At 35.6% G+C, this 22,370-nt stretch overlaps 1 protein-coding gene across 1 annotated transcript in view; it reads left to right on the forward strand.

Annotated features, from left to right (window-relative positions):
• VPS13A (vacuolar protein sorting 13 homolog A) overlaps positions 1-22,370 on the forward strand; it is a 255,636-nt gene that overhangs the window by 58,334 nt on the left and 174,932 nt on the right. The window contains 7 exon segments of the mRNA XM_030292769.1: positions 2,298-2,487; positions 2,573-2,687; positions 5,547-5,548; positions 6,241-6,382; positions 8,092-8,141; positions 8,143-8,224; positions 11,021-11,138. Coding sequence (XP_030148629.1) covers positions 2,298-2,487; positions 2,573-2,687; positions 5,547-5,548; positions 6,241-6,382; positions 8,092-8,141; positions 8,143-8,224; positions 11,021-11,138 — 699 coding nt within the window.

A 22,370-nucleotide genomic window follows, 5' to 3' on the forward strand; every position in this document is an offset into this window, starting at 1 on the left:
CGCTCAACCGACCTGCGCCACCCAGGCGCCCCTAGATCTGAGTTTCTAACTTACATTTTTTCTTTCTTCCTATATAGCTTCTAATATTTCTCAAAAGGCAAGTCTAGTTGCAAACAATTTCCTTCAATTTCTGTTTGTCTTAGAAAGTTTTTATTTTCTCTTCACTTTTGAAGGAGGATTTTATAGGGTACAGAATTCTAAGTGTTTTTTTTTCTCTTAACACGTTTAAAATTTTCACTATACTTTTTTTGCTTCTATGGTTTCTAACAAAGCAGATGTAATTCTTACCTTTGCTCCTCTATATGTAAGGTATTTTTTTTTCTTTTATTTCTTTCAGGGTCTTTTCTTTATATTTGATTTTTTTTGTAGTTGTGAAAACGTGTAGGGGTAGTTTTTTCTCTTTTGCATTTATTCTGCTTTTCTCTGAGATTTCTGGATCCACGGTTTAATGTTTGACATTAATTTGTAGAAATCATCTTTCTTTTTAAAATATGTATTCTGTACCTTTTTCTTTTCCTTCTGGTATTCTTGTGCATATGGTACATCTTTTGTTGTCGCATAGTGCTTGGTTACTGTTTTATTTTAGTCTTTATTCTCTGATATCTGTGTTTTTATGGTTCTGCTGATGCATTCTCTAGTTCAGGGATTAATTTCATCAGCTGTTTCCAGTCTCCTGGTAAGCCCATTTAAAGACATTCTTGTTACAGTGTTACTGATCTTTCATATTTATTTTAGGTTCTTTCTCAGGCTTTCCATCTCTCTGCTTATATTGCTCATCTGTTCTTGCATGCTGTCTGCTTTATTCATTAGACCCCTTAACATAATTGTTTTAATTCTTATTAAAATTTTTTTAAATATTTATTTATTATTGAGAGACCGAGAGAGACAGTCCGTGAGCAGGGAAGGGGCAGAAAGAGAGGGAGACACAGACCTGAAGCAGGCTCCAGGCTCTGAGCTGTCAGCACAGAGCCTGACATGGGGCTCGAACTCACAAACTGAGAGATCATGACCTGAGCTGGAGTCGGATTAACCAACTGAGCCACCCAGCTGCCCCTTTTTATTTTTATTTTAGAGAGAGAGAGTGCATACATGCATGTGAACTGGGTAGAGGGGCAGAGGGGGAGATAGAATCCCAAGCAGCCTTCACACCCAGCAGGCTCTCAGCACCATGAGATCATGGTGGTGAGGTCACGTCCTGAGCTGAAATCAAGAGCTGGATCCTCAACTGACTGAGCCACTCAGGTGCTTCTTAATTGTTTTTGAATAGTCTAGAATTCCTGCCTATCTGGTTCTGATGCTTGTACTGTCACTTCAAATTGTGTTTTTTGCTTTTTAGTATTATTATTTTTTTCTTGATAGACATGATGTACTGGGTGAAAAATACAGTAAATAGATACATATAAACACTAATATATACACATATATATTTATGTATATTTCTCAGTACCTCCCTTCTTACTGCCTTAGGTGGGATAGGATAGCTAGAGTTGGCTGGACTTGGGTATTTCCCTTGTTGCATATGGAATAGTAGACCTGACGAGTTGGGTATTTCCCTTCGCTGGGTCATTTGGCTCTGATAATACCTCATCAGGTTAGGCTCTGGGGAACTAGTTGCTTGATAGGGCATGCCTTTTTGAGAACACAGTGCTCTGTATTTCTTTTCTGCTTCTGTTGCCTGAAGCACAAGGGGATTTTTCTCCAGTATTATGCAGGAACCTGGTCTAATTCCTGGAGTTGTATCTTAAAATATTTTGGGCCCTCTCCTATGACTGAGTCCCCCTAGAGTTTTTAACCTCAGAATTGTCCACACTGAATCTCCAGCAGTTCAGGAGAATGAAACAGTTCAGGTTTTCCAACCTTGGCCCTGATGTACAGGGTTAGTTTTCTTCATGAGTCTGTGTTCTGTGTTCTGTGACTCCCCGTACTCACCTGTCTCTCCAGTCTGGGGGACAGTGATTTGCGTTGTGTCATCCTTCTCTTACATATCCGAGAAGACTTTGGTCAGCCTTTTTACTTGTTAGTATTGAGTGATAACTTCCAAACTCCTTTTATGGGGAACTTTAAACCCCTAACCCTTAAATAGCCTTTTTTATGTTGAAATCAACATGTGAGAAGAGTTGTTTGTGAATTAATTTATGTCATTTCAGATCGAATAGTTGTGTATTTTCTATGATATGAATGGAATGGAGTAGCAGGAAATCCTAACTGAAATTGTTTCATTAATTTTAATTTTCAGTTTCTGAAATACCTTAAAACTGCACTGACAGCTAATTTTTGTCCTATCTTTATTCATGTAGATTTGAAACCAAAATTGATTCATTTCATGTCACTGGCTTACCAGATAATTCAACAAAACCTCACCTCCTTTCTTCCTTGGATGATGCTACGTCACTCTTCCAAATTATATTTGAGATAAATCCGTTAGATGAAACTGCTGCTCAAAGGTGTATCATAGAAGCTGAACCTTTAGAAATGATATATGATGCAGTAAGCATTTTTAAATACCTAATTTTTAATGCATTTCAGTTTACTTTGAGTTTGTGCCTAATGTTAATGATACTTACTTTAACAGAGAACGGTGAATAGTATAGTGGAATTTTTCAGACCTCCAAAAGAGGTAAATCTAGCACAGCTCACTTCAGCAACTTTGATTAAACTTGAAGAATTTCGTGACAAGACAGCAACAGGTAAGTGCCAATATTAATGTTGTTATATTCAGCAGCAGCATATTGTATACTAAACTTTTTAGTCCATGTTTAACTTACTTTAGTAACTGTACTTTAAGTTTATGCTTCTGGATTAGAACAGTTTTGTTTAAAGTAATTAGTACTTTTATATTTAAAATCAAATATAACAATCATTTCTTACACTCACGTCAAACTTATTACCATACTCAAGTTAATTGCAAATTTGTTAGGATTTTTGCAATTCTGTTCATGAGGGAATAAACCTGTCTTTTTCCTTTCAGATAAGGAATTCCAGATATTAATATATTGGCCTCAGAAAATAAGAATTCTTGTTTTATTCTTGCGGAGAGTTTTTATAAGATAGGGTGTTACTTCCTCCTTCAATATTTGGCCTAATTGAACAGTAAAACCATATAGGCTTGGAGGTTTCATTGTGGAAGATTTTAAGCTACAGATTCCATTTTTAAAATATATTAAAAAATACATTTTTAGGGACACCTGGGTGGCTCAGTTGGTTAAGCATCTGACTGCGTATTTCACCTCAGGTCAGGATCTCATGGTTTGTGAGTTCAAGCCCTGCATCGGATTCTGTGCTTACAGCTCAGAGCCTGGAGCCTGCTTTGGATTCTGTGTCTCCCTCTGACTCTGCCCCTACCCCATTCATGCTCTGTCTGTCTCAAAAACAACTAAACGTTAAAAAAGTTTTTTTTTTTTAACTTAGAAAAGAGAAATTTAGTTAATATAGAATGCCTATTTTATGAAACTTATTAGCTTCCAATGATGAGTGCTTTCCTTTTTACTTGCCCTGCATTAATTTGTGTGTTTAAAGTTTTCTCACGGTCCACATTCACTTGAGCAATTAATAAAAGATATTAAATTTTTCTTCTTTCTAAAGTAATCTGGGCAGAGCGCCTGGGTGGCTTAGTAGTCAGTTAAGCATCTAACTTGATTTTTGACTCCGGTCATGATCTCAAGTTTGTGAGCTCGAGCCCTGCATCAGGCTCTGCACTAGCATTGCGGAGCCTCCTTGGGATTCTCTCTCTCCCTCTCTCTGCCCTTCCCCTTGCTTGCATGCACTCTCTCTGTCTCTCTGTCAAAAAATCAAACATTAAAAAAATAATCTGGCATTTTTTTCATTTCAGTCTTCTAAGATCTCTGTAGTTGTCAGTGATTTCTAGGAAAGTGTTTAATATTGATTAATGTCAGCAGCTGGGATGTGACTTTACCAAGTGTCCCTTAAGTCAAATCTTACCGGTTAAGAGTTTTAAGTTGTCTTACTATATGTGCTTTTCCAGGTTCAGTGTAATCTTTGAAGAGCCAGATGGATTAAAAAAAACACAGGAACCAGAGCTCTTTGGTTTTTCAATCAATATTTTCTTTACATAATTCAAAGAAGGTGGTTTTGTTTTGCTTCCATAATGTTACTTCTGTTCTGACTATAACTAAAAACTGCCTTTGAAACAATGAACTCCTCCTCTCTCTCCCCACCCTCCAAATATACCAGGCATTTAATCTTTCTGACATTTCTATAGATTCTTAAAAGTTTTATATTTGTTTTTGGTAGTATCTTTCCTGTTGTCAGTGTCTCCTCAAATCTGAGATTATTGCATAGACTGCTTTTTAGCTATTTTTGACATTTTAATCTTGGGTGAAATTCTCACTTGAGTGGTTTCCAATTTTAATGTCAAAGTGTTAGCTTTAGAACCCCATTTTTGTTAAGTCTGGATTATATCTTTAATTGAAATCAGAATTCATTTAGTTCTGCCTGTCACAAAATATAACATGAAATTGTCATTTTTCTCCCCCCCTTTCCTTTGTATTCACTTTATCTTTGTTGGTAAAAATGAGATGTGCTAATATGATTCTCTGTTTTTTCTTTCTCCTAAGAGAAAATATTTCAGCCAAGTAAAGTAAAAATTCACTTCATGTTTTGATGAGACCTTCAAGAGCTGTCTAACTAGTTAAGCATCATATCATTAGGCTCCATTACCTCTCAGTTTATGATTGCATTTTGAATACATTATTCACTTCTTTTTCACAGAGAGCTGGGCATTATGTTTTTCATATTAGTGCCTTCTCTGGTTTTTACTCATTTTCCCCATGATTTTCTCCATCTGAGTATGTTTTATATTAGATGCAGATAATTAATTACCTTAATTCTAGAAGCTGTAGGGTTTGCATTTACCCATCTACTGTTAAATCTCACATGCCATTTATAGTTCAATTCTGTGTATAATACATACTCAGTAGAATTCATAAGCATAAGGTCAGACCTGTTTCTGATTGATTCTTCCTAATTGTAGAAACCATTACTTGTTATTGTTAAATATGAATGCATTGTGTTGGAGACTTACCATATTCCTTCAGATTTGTAGGACATTTTTTTTCCTAAGATTTGTTTTCCTAAGCTTTTTTTTACTTAGGAAAGAATTACCAAATAGTAAATATCCACTGTATAAACTTCAGATGTTATGGAAATATTTTTAGAAAGTGGAGGTCTTTAGTATATTACCATCGAAGGTAACAGGACTTTACAATTTGAAGTCTATTCTTCTAATTGTTTCCTTCTGTACACAAATAGTATTAATTATTATGTAGAATAAAGGCTAATCGTATGAAAAAGTGGGGTGCTACTATGTTCTTGAATTTTAAAAAAAATCAGTAAATTACTTTTACATATTTTTCCAGAAAGTTAAATTTACTAATTTGGGAAGAGACTTACCTGCTAAGAGCTTTATATATTTTGGTTCTTCATTCATTCCCCCCTTCCATTTTTGATTTTTTTTTCTATATTAGCTCTATTATTATCTTCTTCCTATATAACCTGATTTGTTTCTTGTATTCTTCATTTTTTCTTAGGAGTGAAGGTTTTCAGTCTTTTTCCTTTTTTGTCAAGTAGGGGGATCAGCTTACAGAACAACACATGTATGTAGTTAGTTACCCTGTCAAATGTGGTCGTTTCTGACAAATACGGTCATTAGTGAAACCTTTCTTTTGGACATGTAAGGCTTGCAGGGAGTATCTAGGGACTTGGATTTGTAGAATCAGGCATATATGAAACAGATTATATTGGATGAGGAAGTCTTAAAACAGAAATGGAAATGAGGGTAGAGAAATGCCTTAACAGGAGATGGAGTATCTTGAATGCTAGATTGTCCCTTCTGGCTGCTTCTTGAGACTGTCATACCTGCCTCAGCAAACAAACCTCAGTAAACCACATTGTCTGTGTTTGAATACAGATCATTTGGGGGAGAAAAATTAACAACTGTGCTTTGAGTCAGTTCTGTACTTCAGTTCCAAGCTTATAAATGTTTCATAGAACATAATTTTAAAAATCTGTATGTACCCGGTTTTACTCAAATGGAGTTTGTGGGTCAAATACATTTATTTGAGGAATCAGTCCAATTTTGTACTCACTTATATTTAATCAGGATGTGAGTATACACACACATTGACTAACAAATATTTTTATTTTATATTAAAAATATTTTGCTCAAAGTATTTTTAAAATTAATACTAATTTCACATTATTTTCTGTTCAAATTTTCTGCAGGTCTACTATATTATTGAAACACAGAAAGTTCTTGATCTCAAAATTGATTTGAAGGCTTCATACGTTATTATCCCACAGGATGGAATTTTTAGCCCTACGTCAAATTTACTTATTTTGGATCTTGGTCATCTAAAGGTATATAGTAATACTTGTTTTATATTATGACATTTAAGGTGTTTCCCTGTTAAAATGTATTTTGTTTTAAAACAGTTTGATTTGCTATATTGATTATTAAATTAGGTAGCTTCTAGGATTTGAAAATTCTTCCTTTCTAGTAAATAATGTGAAGATTTATTTAATTAGGTAGTTTCCCTACATTTCTAATAGCAAAATTATCATTTGAAATCTGCAGGTGAGGAGTAACCTAAAAATTATATTTATGGGGCGTCTAGGTGGCTTCGTCAAGTGTCCAACTTCAGATAGTTGGTGAGTTCGAGCCCCACGTTGGGCTCTGTGCCAACAGATCAGAGCCTGGAGCTGCTTCAGATTCTGTCTCTCCCCACTCTCTCTGCTCCTCCCCCTGCTCACACTCTGTCTCTCTCTCTCTCTCAAAATAATAATAAAACATTTAAAAAAATTTTTAAAAATATATTTACAGAATTTGAGAGTAGTGCTTTCCTTTTCAATTTAAATTTGCTACTTGACTGAAATATATCAGATGGACGGCGAGTTCTGGAAATAATCAAATACATCTTTATCCTTCCGAAACTTTTTGCATGTATAACTTTAGATATTGATGTTTTAATAGTTCTGTTAAATCTTAATTTGAGAGATGTTCTTCTTGCATTTACCTAAGTCATTTCCCTTTCCATCCAACTATGTACATTTTTTCCCGCAGTTTTGAATAGAGAATATTTTGTGTGTGTTTCTAGATCTGCATGGTTCTCTATGGTACCCATTGGCCACATGTGATGGTTTATGATGAGTAAAATTAAGTAACATAAAAATTAGTTCTTTAGTCATATGAGTCACATTCAAGAATTAAAATAGTCACAAGTGACTTGTGTCTATTCTGTCAATACAGAGATAATAATGCCATCCTTGTAGAAAGTTCTCTTAGACCACATTACTGTAGATCATTAAATGTAGATTAAATAGCTGTAACAATTTAAACACTCATGAGGGATGGATGATATTGGCATGCTTTCTGGCTACCCAACAAATATATGCCTTTGCTTGATATTGTCCTTTATTCTATGTTTTTACTCTTGAGTTATTAATTATGTACATGTTTACTTGGATTTCTATTTATAATAAGCTTTATACACTTAATTATTTATAGTTTAGTTATGGAATTGTTTCAAGGGTAGTGTGGTATAGTAGAACGAGCATAACATCAAGAGTGAGGTGTCTAGTTTTTGTGATCTTAGGCAATTTACTTAACCTACCTTTCAGAGATAATCAGTTTTGATAGTCTGTGGCACTATGGCCAAGTTGGGACTACAGTTCAGTTATTTCATACTTAATTCTGGATTCTTCTTCTTATAAAAGTATCTAAATATCTGTCATTATGCCATAGAAACATTTTGTAGGCTACACATGTCTCACTTTGTTTTTAATAAAAAGGCTTCTTGTCAGATCTTAAAAAGTTTTAAATGTTTTATTCTCTAGGATTGGCTCGGTTTCCTTCTGTTAATATATGCAATTGAGAATATAACTTAATGTGTAAAAATTGACTTTGTACCTGGTCTTTTTGTTAGACATGTCATAGATAAAGACATTTCTATTAACCTTTTATGTCAACTTACAAATCTTTTATTAAATTTTTATGTAATAGTCTTAAAGATAAAAAATTTATATTTTAATTTTGAAGTATTTTGCATCATCTAAACTATTAAAATTAACTTCAAGGTGACGAGTAAAGTCGTTTGGAGTTACCAGATATGAAACAAGGTGGGGCCCAGACTTGAAGAGATAATGCATAGAGCTTATGATTCCTTTGATGTTCAGCTTACAAGCATACAGCTGCTTTACAGCACAGTTGGTAAGTATATAATGAATTATTTAGTGATTCATTTGGCCTGCAATGATTAGGTTTTTAGACAGTTTCTCTGAAGACCTTCATCCCAAATACATTAGAACATTTATATTTTTCGAAATTAGAAGTAATAGTAGTTGCGCCCTGGGTGGCTCAGTCAGTTGCATGTCCCACTCTGATTTCCGTTCGGGTCAAGATCTCATGGTTTGTGAGTTCAAGCCCTGCATCCGACTCTGTACTGATAGCACAGAGCCTGCTTGGAATTCTCTCTCTCCTCTCTCTCTGCCCCTCCCCTGCTTGCTCTCTCACTCACTCTCAAAATAAATAAACATCTAAAAAAAGGTTAAAAAGGTCATAGGGGGCACCTGGGTGGCTCAGTCAGTTGGGAAGCTGACTTCAGCTCAGGTCATGATCTCACAGCTCATGAGTTTGAGTCCCGTGTCAGGCTCTGTGCTCACAGCTCAGAGCCTGGAGCCTGCTTCACATTCTGTGTCTCCCTGTTTCTCTGCCCCTCAGCTGCTCACATTCTGTCTCTCTCTTTCAAACATAAACATTAAAAAAAATTTTTTTTTTAAGTAATAGTAGATATTGCCTAGGACCAGTATCTCAGGTACTGGTTTTTATCCCTCAAGAGACATTATTAAAGTCTGGAGACGTTTTGGTGGTCACTGCTGATGAGTAGGTGCACTACTAGCATCTAGTGAGAGGAGGACAGGGATGCTACTACTAAACATCATACAGTGTAGAGGAAAGCACCCCCCCCCCCCACACACACACACTTATTTGGCCCAGATGTCAGTAGTGCTGAGATGGAGAAATCCTTTGGACCAGGTTGGAAAACCTTGGCACATATTTAAAGTATTTATTTTTATACAGAATAATCACAAGAGGCTGCTCAAGGCCAGAGGCAACCGATCTAGGGCCTCTGACCACCCAGGCCTTAAATAGCCAGATAGAGACTGAGGAGGGTCTTAGGAGGACTGAGGAGGGTATCCTAGGCATACCTTTACTCCGTTCACTCTGATGTACTAATCAGGAGTCTCTGATCCAGATCTAGTTTTAAGATAAAGTCAGCAGCCAGAAATTCACTTGTAAAGAACCACTAAAGTAGCTAGAGATCCAAGACTAATTTGAGCCCTCTTTCTACAGGGTCATACTGTTGATGATTCCATGGAGTGTTAAGTGTTAGTAAACATTTAGATAATTCAACAGAATTGGATTGGTGGCTGTTCTAGAGATCTGTATATGTGTGTATATGGTCAATTTTAATTATCTGAGCTAACTAATAAAAAGGAAGCAATGAGAACCCAAAATAGTAGTTATTAGAAGTATTGATTTATATAGTATTGGTACATTTTAATTTTTTTTTTTTTTTTTTTTAACTAAAACTGCTTTGAGATAATAAACTTGATTTCTGTTTTTGTCAGATTCCAGTTGGTGTAGAAGAAACCCAGAAGTGTAGTGGGTGGTAAATATAAATTGTTTATAGAAAATCCATAAATTTTTCTCAGGGAATAAATTACAGTATTTTGGTATCTTTGCTACATTTTTGTCATTTTTAAAGTCCATGCACCGTACTTAATATTGACATGCTTTTTTGAAAAAAAATTTAAAGTATTCCATTGTTATCTGAAAAGTACTGGAATCCTTGGAATTGTTCTTGATAAGCACTAACTCTTCTTAAATAATCTTTTTTGAGCAAGATATTTTTGACATTGGGGCTACTTTAGGTGATTGTCATAAACTTTCATGATAAATACTGAATCACATGCTTCTGAATATTTTCTGTGAATTGAGAAGTAAGAAAATATTTATCTCAATACTGTTGGAATTTAAAAAATTGTAAGAGTTCATTTTACCACCTTTCTTTACATCTAATCATTCATTGGCTTGTTTTTCCTTGACTGGGAACTTGATTGGACCTAAGGAATGATTAGGTTCAAATGAGGTAACGTAAATGAGGATGCATTGTCCACTACATTTCATGGTAGGAGATGTGGATGTAAATTTCAGATTTTATCACACACTAGCCTTTGACCATAAGTAAGTTAATAAATTCCTGTGAATCTGTTTTTTAAAATGGGATGATTAAATATCATTGTGAGAATTAAGTGAAAATTAAACATTGCCTAGAATAGCTCTAACAAATCTTGAATAACTGGTAGCTTTTATGACAGAAAAGAGCTGTGCTTTTCTCTGCCTTTTTCATTATTGCCTTAGAGCCATGTTGTTTTTGGGTAAAGTAGTCTGGTTGGTTGTAGCAACTGTAAATGGATGCACAGATTTGATTAAACTATATTGTTGGGTTTTTTTTGTATTTTTTTAATTTTTAGAGCATGCAAGCTGGGAAAGGGGCAGAAGGAAGGAGGGAGGGAGGGGGAGGAGAGAGAGAGAAAAGGGGGGGAGGGAAGGGAATATGAATCGCAAGCAGACTCCAAGCATGGAACCTGATGCAGGGCTCGATCCTATGACCCTAGGATCATGACCTGACCAAAAATCAAGAGTCACAGAGTCAACCAACTGAGCCATCTAGGTGCCCCTAACTATATTGTTGGTTTTTAGTAAGTATTTTCTTCATATGAAACAGAGTCTTTGAAGTAGTAGAAGGAAAATGATGAAAGGGAAAAGAATTTACCTGTGATTATATGTACTGGGGAAGGTGGCTCTAAGATTGTCTGGATATAGGAAGAATTTCCCATATCATGCAGTGTATGACTACAAAGTATTCATAGTAATTTTAGGTTTAATGTGTTTTTCAAATTATACATGTGCTAAATAAACATGTACTGTTTCCACAATTAGGTGATAATTGGAAAGAAGCTCGAAAACTTAATGTATCTACACAACATATTTTGATACCTATGCACTTCAATGTGGAACTTGCTAAGGCCATGGTTTTTTATGGATATAAGGATGCCAAGTATGTATTGTCCTGTTTTATGTGATTGTAGATTTTCTTAGAAATTCCTTAGCTAAGGAGATTACCATATTTCATTGTTGTTGGTTTTTTTGGTGGTAAAATGTACATAACATAAATTTTACCTTTTCTTTTTTTTTTTTTTTTTTAATTTTTTTTTTCAACGTTTATTTATTTTTGGGACAGAGAGAGACAGCATGAACGGGGGAGGGGCAGAGAGAGAGGGAGACACAGAATCGGAAACAGGCTCCAGGCTCTGATCCATCAGCCCAGAGCCTGACGCGGGCTCGACTCCCGGACCGCGAGATCGTGACCTGGCTGAAGTCGGACGCCTTAACCGACTGCGCCACCAGGCGCCCCTACCTTTTCTAAGTGTATAATTCAGTGGCATTAAGTACATTCACATTGTTAGGTGACCACCATCACCATCCATCTCCAGAACTTTGTCATTTTCCCACACTGCAATTCAGTACTTGTCAAACAATAATGCCCCATTCCGCCATACCCCAGCCCATGGCATCACCATTATATGTTACGTCTCGATAAATTGGTTACTCTGGGTAACTTATATAAATGGAATCATGCAGTAGTTGCCCTTTTGTGTCTGAGTTATTGCACATAGCATAGCGTCTTCAAGGGTGATCCGTGTTGTAGCATATGTCAGAATTTCATTTAAGGCTGAAAAATACTCTGTTGTGCATGTATACATATCACATTTATGGTTCGTCTGTCAATGGACATTTGGGTCATTGTAATGAAGTTGGGCTCTGGTAACAATACTGTTACATTCACAATGCTGTGAAGATTGATAGAGAACTATTTAAGTCCTTGCTGTAATTTTTTTTGTGTGTATATATCCACAAGTAGAATTGCTGGATCATATGATAATTCTGTTTTTAATTTTTTGAGGAACTGGCCTATGTTTTCCATAGCAGCTATACCATTTTATCTTTTCCACCAGCAATACACAAGGATTCCAATTTCCCACCTCTTCAGCACTTTTCTTATTTTAAAAATTGTCCTCTGTAGTAGGTATGAGTAGTATCAAATTATAGTTTTGAGTTGCATTTCTCTAATCATTACTGATTAGGTAATTTTCAGGTATTTCTTGGCAGTTTATACATTTCATTGGAGAAATGTTTATTCAAGTCCTTTGCCCATCTATAATTGGGATTTGTTTTGTTTTGTTTTTTAAATGCATTCTGTATACTAACTCCTTACTGGAGAGATGATTTGCAGATATTTTCTTTTGTTTTGTGGATTGGCTTGCCTTATGTATCACTCTTTTAAGAGTGTCCTTTGCTCAAAGTTGTAAATATAAAGTCCAATTTTTTTCTAAATTAAATCCAAGTTAACATATATTGTAATAATGATTTCAGGAATAGAATTCAGTGATTTATCACTTACATATTAAACACCCAATGCTAATCCTAACAAGTGTCCTCCTTAATGCCCCTCACCCTTTTTATCACTCCCACCCCCCACACTCAACACCCTACCAGCAACTTTCAGTTTATTTTTTGTATTTAAAGTCTTATGATTTATCTCCCTCGCTGTTTTTTATATTATTTTTGCATCCCTTCCCCTGTGTTCATCTGTTTTGTATCTTAAATTCCACATATGAGTGAAATCATTATTTGTCTTTCTCTTGACTGACTTATTTTGCTTAGCATAATACACTCTAGTTCCATCCATGTTGTTGCAAATGGTAAGATTTCATTCTTTTTGATTGCCAAGTAATACTCCATTGTGTATGTATACCACATCTTTATCCATTCATCAGCCAATGGACATTTGGGCTCTTTCCATACTTTGGCTGTTGTCGAAAGCACTGCTATGAACGTTTGAGGTGCGTGTGCCCCTTTGAATCAGTACTCCTGTATCCTTTGGGTAAATACCTACTAGGGCAGTTGCTGGGGTCGTAGGGTAATTCTGTTTTTTTCAAATTTTGTGAGAAACCTCCATACCATTTTCCAGAGTGGCTGTGCCAGTTTGCATTTCCACCAGCAGTGCAAAGAGGTTACTCTTTCTCGCATCCTCTCCAGCATCTATTGTTTCCTGAGTTGTTAATTTCACCCATTCTGACAGGTGTGAGGTGGGATCTCATTGTGGTTTTGATTTGTATTTCCCTGATGATGAGTGATGTTGAGCATTTTTTCATGTGTTGGTTAGCCATCTGGATGTCTTCTTTGGAAAAGTGTCTATTGATGTCTTTTAACCATTTCTTCACTGGATTACTTGTTTTTTTGGGTGTCGAGTTTGTAAGTTCTTAATAGGTCTTAGATACTAATCCCTTATCTGATGGTCATTTGCAAATATCTTCTCCATTCTGTTCATTGCCTTTTAGTTTTTGCTGATTGTTTCCTTCGTCCTGCAGAAACTTTTTATCTTGATGACGGTCCCAATAGTTCATTTTTGCTTTTGTTTCCCTTGCCTCTGGAGACATGGCAAGTAAGAAGTTGCTGTGGCTGAGGTAAAAAGGTTGTTGCCTGTTTTCTCCTCTAGGATTTTGAGGGCTTCCTGTCTTACATTTAGGTCTTTCATGCATTTTGAGTTTATTTTTGTGTATGGTGTAAGAAAGTGGTCCAGGTTCATTCTTCTCTATGTCACTGTTGGCTTTTCCCAACACCATTTGCTGATGAGACTATCTTTTTTTCTATTGGATATTCTTTCCTGCTTTGTCAAGATTAGTTGGCCATATGTCTTTGGGTGCATTGCTGGGTTCTCTCTTCTTTTCCAATGATCTGTGTGTCTGTTCTTATGTCAGTATTGTACTGTCTCGATGACTACTGCTTTGTAATATAGCTTGAAGTCCGGAATTAATGATGCCTCCAGCTTTGGTTTTCTTTTTCAGGATTGCTTTGGTTATCAGGGTCTTTTCTGGTTCCATATAAAGTCTTAGGGTTTTTTTTTTAAGTTCTGTGAAGAATGCTGGTGTTACCTTGATAGGGATTGCACTGAATATGATGGATTGCTTCGGGTAGTACTGACTCGATAAGGTTCCCATTTATCTGTTGCCTGTTGCTTTTGGTTATGTCCAAGAAATTAGTGTGAAATTCAACATCGTGAAACTTCTGTATATTTTCTATAATATTTTATACTGAAGCTTTCATATGTAGGTCTTTGATGCACTGGAGTTTTTTGGCTATGGTATAAGGTATAGACCCAGCTTCTTTCTTTCGCATATCTGATTTGCCCAGTACCATTTATTGAAAAGACTGATCTTTTTCCATGAATAGTCTTTGTTGAAAAAACATTTGAGGGGTGCCTGAGTGGCTCAGTCAGTTAGGCCTCTGACTTTGGCTCAGGTCATGATCTTACACAGTTTGTGAGTTTGAGCTCCACGTCAGGCTCTTTGCTGACAGCTCAGAGCCTGCAGCCTGCTTCGGATTCTGTGTCTCTCTGTTTCTTGGTGCCTTCCCTGCTCGCGCATGCTCGCGCGCCACTCTCTCTCAAAACTAACTACACGTTAAAAAAATTAAAAAGAAAATAACCATTTGATGATATATATGAGGATTTATTTCTGGGCTTTCAATTCTATTTCCTTTGTATTTCTGTCTTTATCCAGAGCCACACTGTTGTGATTACTGTTAGCTTTGTGGTAAGTTTTGAAATCAGGAGTATGAATCATCCAGCTTTGTTCATTTTCTAGATTATTTTGGCTATTTAGGCTCCTTTGAGATTCCATATGAATTATAGGGTGGATTTCTGTTGTTATAAAAGATGTCATTTTGATTTTGATATGGATTGCATTGAATGTGTAACTGCTTTGAGTAATGACATCTTAAGATATTAAATCTTCAAGTCCATGAACATGAGATGTCTTTCCATTTCTTTGTGTCTTCTATAATTTCTTTCAGCAGCATTTTGGTAGTTGTCAGTGTTGTCTTTTTCTTCCTTGGTTGTTTATTCTTTTTTGATGGTGTTCTAAATGGAATTTTCTAATATCTTTTTTGGATTATATTTATTGTTACTCTATAGCAATTGATTTTTCTGAGTTGATTTTAATATTCTGCAACTTTGCTGAATTCGTTTATTTCTAACTTTGTGTGTGCATGCATGTAACTATTAGGATTTTCTACATGTTCGTTTTTTATAATTTTTTTTTAATGTTTATTTTTGACAGAGACAGAGCACGAGTGGGGGAGGGGGCAGAGAGAGAGGGAGACACAGAATCCGAAGGAGGCTCTGAGCTGTCAGCACAGAGCCTGACACGGGGCTTGAACTCACAGACTGCAAGATCATGACCTGAGCCGAAGTTGGATGCTCAACTGACTGAGCCACCCAGACGCCCCTACATGTTCATTTTTGAACAAAGGCAGTTTTACTCTTTGTTTTCAATTTGGGTGCTTTTTATTTCTTTGTCTTGACTAATTACTCTGGCTAGAATTTCCAGTACTGTGTTGAGAAGAAGTGATTTAAGTGGACATCCTTTATCCTGAGCAAAGAGGAAAAGCTTTTGGTCTTTTACCACTGAGTATGTTACCTATGAGTTTTTTCATATACGACCTTTATTATATTGAAGTAGTTTTTCCTCTTTTTCTTCTATTCCTTATTTGTTTGATGTTTGTATCATGGAAGTGTGTGGAATTTTTTCAAATACTTTTTTAATTTTTTCCTTTATTTTATTAATGTGGTGTATTACAATGATATATTTTCGTATGTTGAACCATCCACGCCTCCTAGAAATAAAACCTGAGTCATGCTGTATAATCCTCTTAATGTACTGTTGAGTTTTGTTTGCTAGAATTTTGTTGAGGATTTTTGCATCAGTGGTCATAAGGGATATTGGTCTATAGTTTTACTGTGTCTTTGTCTGGATTTGGTATCAGAAAAAGGCTGGCCTAAAAATGAGCTTGGAAATGTTCCTTTCTCTTTAATTTTTGGAAGAGTTTGAGAAAAATTTGTATTAATTCTTTTAAGTGTTAGCTAGAATTCACTAGTGAAATCATCTGATCATGGACATTTCATTATGGGAGAGTTTTGATTACTGATTGATTCAATCTCCATACTAGTCATAGATCTCTTTAGGTTTTGTATTTCTTCACAATTTAGGGTTTTGGGGTTTCTCATTTCTATATTTATTATTTACATGGGATATTTTTTCTGTTCTTTCACTTTTAAACTAGTGGTGCTCTTGGATCTAAACTGAGTCTCTGGCAGACAGTTGGATCCCATTTTTTAAATCCATTCTTTAAATTTAGATCTTGGATTGAAAAGCTGAAACCATGTACATTTAAAGTAAATATTGATGGGGAAGGACTTGTCATTTTGAGATTTGCTTCCCATATATTCTACAACTTTTTTGTTGCTTATTTCCTTTCTTACTGACTTCATTTTCATTTAATTGACTTTTTTGTTGTGACATGGTTTGATTCCCTTCTGTTTTCCATGTGTGCATATTGTATAGATATTTTATTATTTGTTATTATGGAGATTACATATAGCATCACAAGGTTTATAACAATCCATTTAAAATTGATACCAACTTAACTTCGATTGTATACAAAAACTCTACTTGTTCACTGCTCTACCCCTCCCATTTATGTTACTGATGTCGCATATTACGTCTTTATATATTGTGTACTTATAACGTAGATTTATAATTATTTTATGCATTTGTCTTAAATCCCATAGAAAATAAAGAGTGGAGTTGTAATCAGATTATAAGTGATACTTGATTTTACATTTATCATATAAATACCTTGATCTTTAATGAGATCTTTATATTTTACTGTTAGCTGAAACTTTGGGCCCAGGATCCTAAGTAGAGAAGTCTGTTGAACTCGACTGGACTGGTTAGCTGATTTAGTCCTCAGTAGTTTTAGACTGTAACCAGTCCTGAAACTGTCTTTCCGCCAGTACTTTTTCCTCTTCCTTGCAAACCTCAGGCGGATAATCTATTTTATAATTTAACTAAAGACACATCTAACGCCTACCAAACAGTCCAGGGGAATTGTTACAAGGGAGGCAACAAGAGAATGCTCTTAAAGTAGTGCCCAGGCTTTGTGTCTGAAAGGAAGTATAGGGGGAAAGAGGTAAGTAGTGATAGCCTGGCTTTTTCCTACTGCTGTGGACGTCACTGCTATTACTTACCTGCTCCTGTCGTGTGAAAGAGAGACCCATACTCTTCTTTGTTGCTTTTTAAAATATAATGACTCTGTCTACTAGCAAACATTGTGTAGTGTTCTGAATCTTGTTCTCTTTGACTTCTGCTAGGAAATCAAACTACAGTCTGAGAGTCTTAAGGCAGAGGGATGTCAATAATTGGCTTAAGAAAGAAGGAACAAAAGCCATTCTATACATTGTGGATTTTTCTAATCCAACACTAGGTGTAGTCTGATATTAGATATGAGGCTTAGGTTCTCTAGTTCTTCCCCAGATGTCCACAGCCTATTTATTGTTTAATATTTCTTGTAAAGTGTGTCAGTATGTGGTAAAAAACAAAGATGTGTGTGATTTTCTGTTGTAAACATGAGTTTGAATTGATTCCTTTTTAGCTTAGTTGAAATATTTTTTTTTAAAGTATGGTTGAATCTAGAAATTTAGGGAGTACCAGGAAAAAGAAGTTGATATTATGCTGAGGAACTTGCGTTGGGTTGCTCAATCAGTGTATGATCAGGAAGAATTAATGTCCTGTAATGCAGGGAATATGTAGAGCATAGAAACAATCAAAATAACCAATTAAAACCTATATCTGGGGCACCTGAGTAGCTCAGTCGGTTAAGTTTTAGACTTAGTTTTGGCTCAGGTCACAATCTCAGGGTTCATGAGATCGAGCCCATGTTGGGCCCCATGCTCGCTGGATCCTGCTTGGGATTCTCTCTCTCCCTCTCTCTCTCTGCCCCTCCTCCCACTCATGCGGGCACATGCGTTGTCTCTCCTAAAAATAAATAAACTTAAAGAAAAAAAGATAAAGGAAATGCAAGATCATGAGAGATCAGTCGCATGTAACAGTGCAAATTGTTTCTGTAAAGGCACAGATAGTAATATTTTAGGCTTGAATTCCATATTGTGAGTCATAACTATTCACCTCTGCTGTTTTAGGGTGAACACCGCCGTAAACCATACGTAATGAACGGGCACAGGTGTGTTCCAGTCAGTAATACTTAATTTATCACAATAAGCAGCAGGCTGAGTTAACCCCTGGCCATCTTTTACCAGTTTCCAGTCCAGCGCATTGTAGTCAAACATGACCAGTACAAGGGAAAAGATACTGGGAAGGTCATTTGAACGAGTATTCTAATGATACTAAAATTGCTATAGGTTAGGATCAGAGAAGGACAGCTACAATAATAAGAGGCAGAAACTAAATGATTTAGAAAGAACAAATCTGAGAAGCATTTGATTTTAATTTAGTAAGCTGGAGCAGTCTGAAGTGAATATGATAAACCCTGGAACTGTAAAAGTATTAGGCAGCATCCTTTGAAATTTGATCTTAAAACATTTAAGGCAAATAAAAAGGAAGTCCTCTACTATTAGTACATAGTATTTTGGTTGCCCCCATTTTCAGCTTGTACACCTGGTATATATAAAGAAGTTGAAAAGTTGAGTTATAATAATGAGACAGATTTATAATGGTTACCTAAGTTAAACTAGGATATATGGAACTAATTACAAATATTTCAGCTATTAAAGTAAAAGAAAGCTTCTAATTTTCTCAGGAAATGCAGATATGTTTTTAAACTGATAACCTTAGCAGCCATGCGTATGAATTGAAAAAGTTAAGTTTTAGAAAAGATAGAGGGATAAAAATGGTGAATAAAAACTTATTCTCGTTTTGATAAGTCTCATTTTATTTTTTTAATTTTTTTTAAATGTTTATTTTTGAGAGAGACCGAGCATGAGTGAGGGAGGGGCAGAGAGAGAGGGAGACACAGAATCCAAAGCAGGCTCCAGGCTCCGAGGTGTCAGCACAGAGTCCGACGTGGGGCTCGAGCTCATGAACTGTGAGATCATGACCTGAGCCGAAGTCGGACACTCAGCTGACTGAGCCACCCAGGCGCCCCTGATACGTCTCATTTTAAACTATTATTATTTTAGAGACTTTATTTAGAACGGTTTTAGAGTCACGGAAAAAATTGTTGCCGTTGACACACAAGGTTACATTAGTTTCAGGTGTACAGCATAGTGATTTGACAACTCTAAATGTGCTATGCTCACCAGAAGTATAGCCACTTTCTGTCACCATACAAGAGTATTACGATACCATTTGACTATATTCCTTGTGCTATACCTTTTATCCCCATGACTTAGTCATTCCAGACCCGGAAGCCTATACATCCCGCTCCCCTTCACCCATTTTGCCCATCCCTAACCCTCTCCCCCTGGCAACCATCACTTTATTGTCTGTATTTGTGTGTCTGTTTTTTTGTTTTTTAGATTCTACGTGTAACTGAAATTGTATGGTATTTATCTTTGACTTATTTCACTTAGTGTTATGCCCTTAGTCCGCCCATGTTGCAAATGGCAAGATCTCATTCTTTTTTCTATGGTGGAGTAATAGTCCATTGTATATATATCTTCTTTATCCATTTATCTATTGATGGACCTTTCGGATGCTTCTATCGGCTATTATAAATAATACCACAATAAACATAAAGGTGGATGTATTTTTTTCAAATTAGTGTTATCATTCTCTTTGGGTAAATAACCACCAGTAGAACTACTGTGTTTCTGTTTTTAATTTTTGAGGAAACTTCATACTGTTTTCCATAATGGCTGTCTAAGTTTACATTCCTGCCAACGTTGCATGAAAATTTCTTTTTCTCCAGATCCTCAGCAACACTTGTTATTTGTCTTTTTTATGCTAGTTGTTCTGGCAGGTGTCAGGTGATATTGTGGTTTTGGTTTGCATTTCCCTCATGATTAGTGATGAGCATATTTTTATATGTCTGTTGGCCATCTGTATGTCTTCACTGGAAAAATATTCGGGTCCTGTGCCCATTTTTTAAATCAGATTTTTTGGGTTTTTTGGTTTTAAGTTGTAGAAATTCTTTATATCTTTTGGATATTAACCTTTTATTGGATATATTATTTGTAAATATCTTCTCCCGTTCAGTAGGTTGTCTTTCCATTTTGTTGATGGTTTCCTTTGCTGTGCAGAAGCTTTTTATTTTGATGTAGTCCCAGTAGTTTAGTTATGCTTTTATTTCACTTGCTTGAGGAGAAATGTCTAGAAAAATGTTGCTAAGGCTGATGTCCAAGAGATTATGGTCTATTTTGTCTTTTAGGATTTTAAGGTTTTAGGTTTCAAGGAGTTGAAACTTAACATCCCCACAAAAACCTGCACACAGATGTTTGTAGCAACTTTATTCATAATTTACATAAAGTTTATACACTTAAATTTTATATTTCAATTTATAGCCCAAACTTATAAGCAACCAAGATGTCACTTAGTAGGTTAGAGATAAACTGTGCCATATGAAACACTGAAATATTGTTCAGTGCTAAAAGGAAATAAGCTATCAAGTTGTGAAAAGACATGGAGGAACCTTAAATGCATATTACAAAGTGAAAGATGCCAATCTGAAAGGGCTACATAATGTGTGGTTTTAACTAGATGGCATTGTGGAAAAGGCAAAAATAGGGACACGGTGAAAAGAAAAGCGCTTGCTGGGACTTGAAGCTGACAGGGGAGGGATGAATAGTCGAAGGACAAAGGATTTTAGGGCAGTGAAAATACTCTAGATGATATACTCTAAATGATATGATTGATACATGTCATTATGTATTTGACCAAACCCACAGAATGTACAGCACCAAGAGTGAAGAGTAATGTAAACTGTGGACTTTGGTGACTCTGATTTGTCAGTGTAGTTTCATTAGTTTCAACAAACATACACCATTTTGGTTGGGAATGTTGTTAATGAAGGAGGCAAGGCATGGGTACATGTAAGAGGTATATAAAACATCTCGGTATCTCCTATCAGTTTTTCTGTGACCCTTATTTGCAAGTCACATGATACTACACACAAACCCCTAAAGATTCCACCAAAAAAATTACTAGAGTAAATGAATTCAGTAAATTTGTAGGTATAATATGAATACATAGGAATCTGTTGCCTTTTGACATGCTAATAATAAAGTGCAGAAAGAAAAATTAAAACAATCTCATTCACAGTTGCACCAAAAAGAATAAATACCTAAGAATAACCATAACCAAAGAAGTGAAAGACCTGTACTCTGAGAACTATAATCATTGATGAAAGAAAATGAGGATACCAAGACGTAGAAAGAATTCCATGCTCATGGATTGGAAGAATTGCTATCATTAAATGTCTATACAACAAAACAAATTACAGATTCAGAGCAATCCCTAACAAATATCAGTGGCATTTTTCACTGAACTAGAACAAATAATCATACAATTTGTAAGGAATCACAAAAGACCCTGAATAGCCAAAGCAGTCTGAAAAAGAAGAATAAAGCTGGAGGTATCATAGTCTCAGGTTTCAAGATATACTTCAAAGCTATAATCAAAACACTATGGTACTGGCACAGAAATAGACACATAGATCAAGGGAACAGAATAGAGTGCCCAGGAATAAACCCATACTTATATGGTCAATTACTCCATAACAAAGGAAGCAAGAATATAAAATGAGGAAAGGACAGTCACTTCAAAAAATATGCTGAGGAAACTGAACACCTACATGTAAAAGAATGAAATTGAACCACTTTCTTATACCATACCCAACAATAAGCTCCAAGTGAGTTAGACTCAATTATGAGACCTAAAACCGTAAAAATCCTAAAAGAAAAAGTGGACAGTAATCTCTTGGACATCAGCCTTAGCACATTTTTCTAGTTGTCTCTGTTATATTTTTTGAAGAGTATATCTTTGCTTCATTATATTGCCTTTACTTCTTTGTCAAAGATCGGTGGACTTTATTTATAGAAGTCTACTTCTAGGCTCTGTATTCTCTTCCAGTGATCTGTTTGTCTTTTCTTTTGCTAATATCAGTGTCTTGCTGTACCTTTATAGTAAATCTTGAAGTCTGGGAGTGTCAGTCCTCCATCCTTGTTCTTCTCCTTCAGTATTATGTTTACTATTCTGGATCCTTTACCTCTCCTTAGAGTCATTTTGTCAATATTTATTAAATAGTTTGCTGGGATATTGATGTTAATTGCATTGAATCCATAGATCAGTTTGGGAAGAACTAACATCTTGACAATACTGAGTTAAAAAAAATTCTTTAATGTTTGTTTTTGAGAGAGAGAGAGAGATAGAGC

The sequence above is a fragment of the Lynx canadensis genome, chromosome D4, assembly GCF_007474595.2.
Source record: "Lynx canadensis isolate LIC74 chromosome D4, mLynCan4.pri.v2, whole genome shotgun sequence".
NCBI classification, from domain to species: domain Eukaryota; kingdom Metazoa; phylum Chordata; class Mammalia; order Carnivora; family Felidae; genus Lynx; species Lynx canadensis.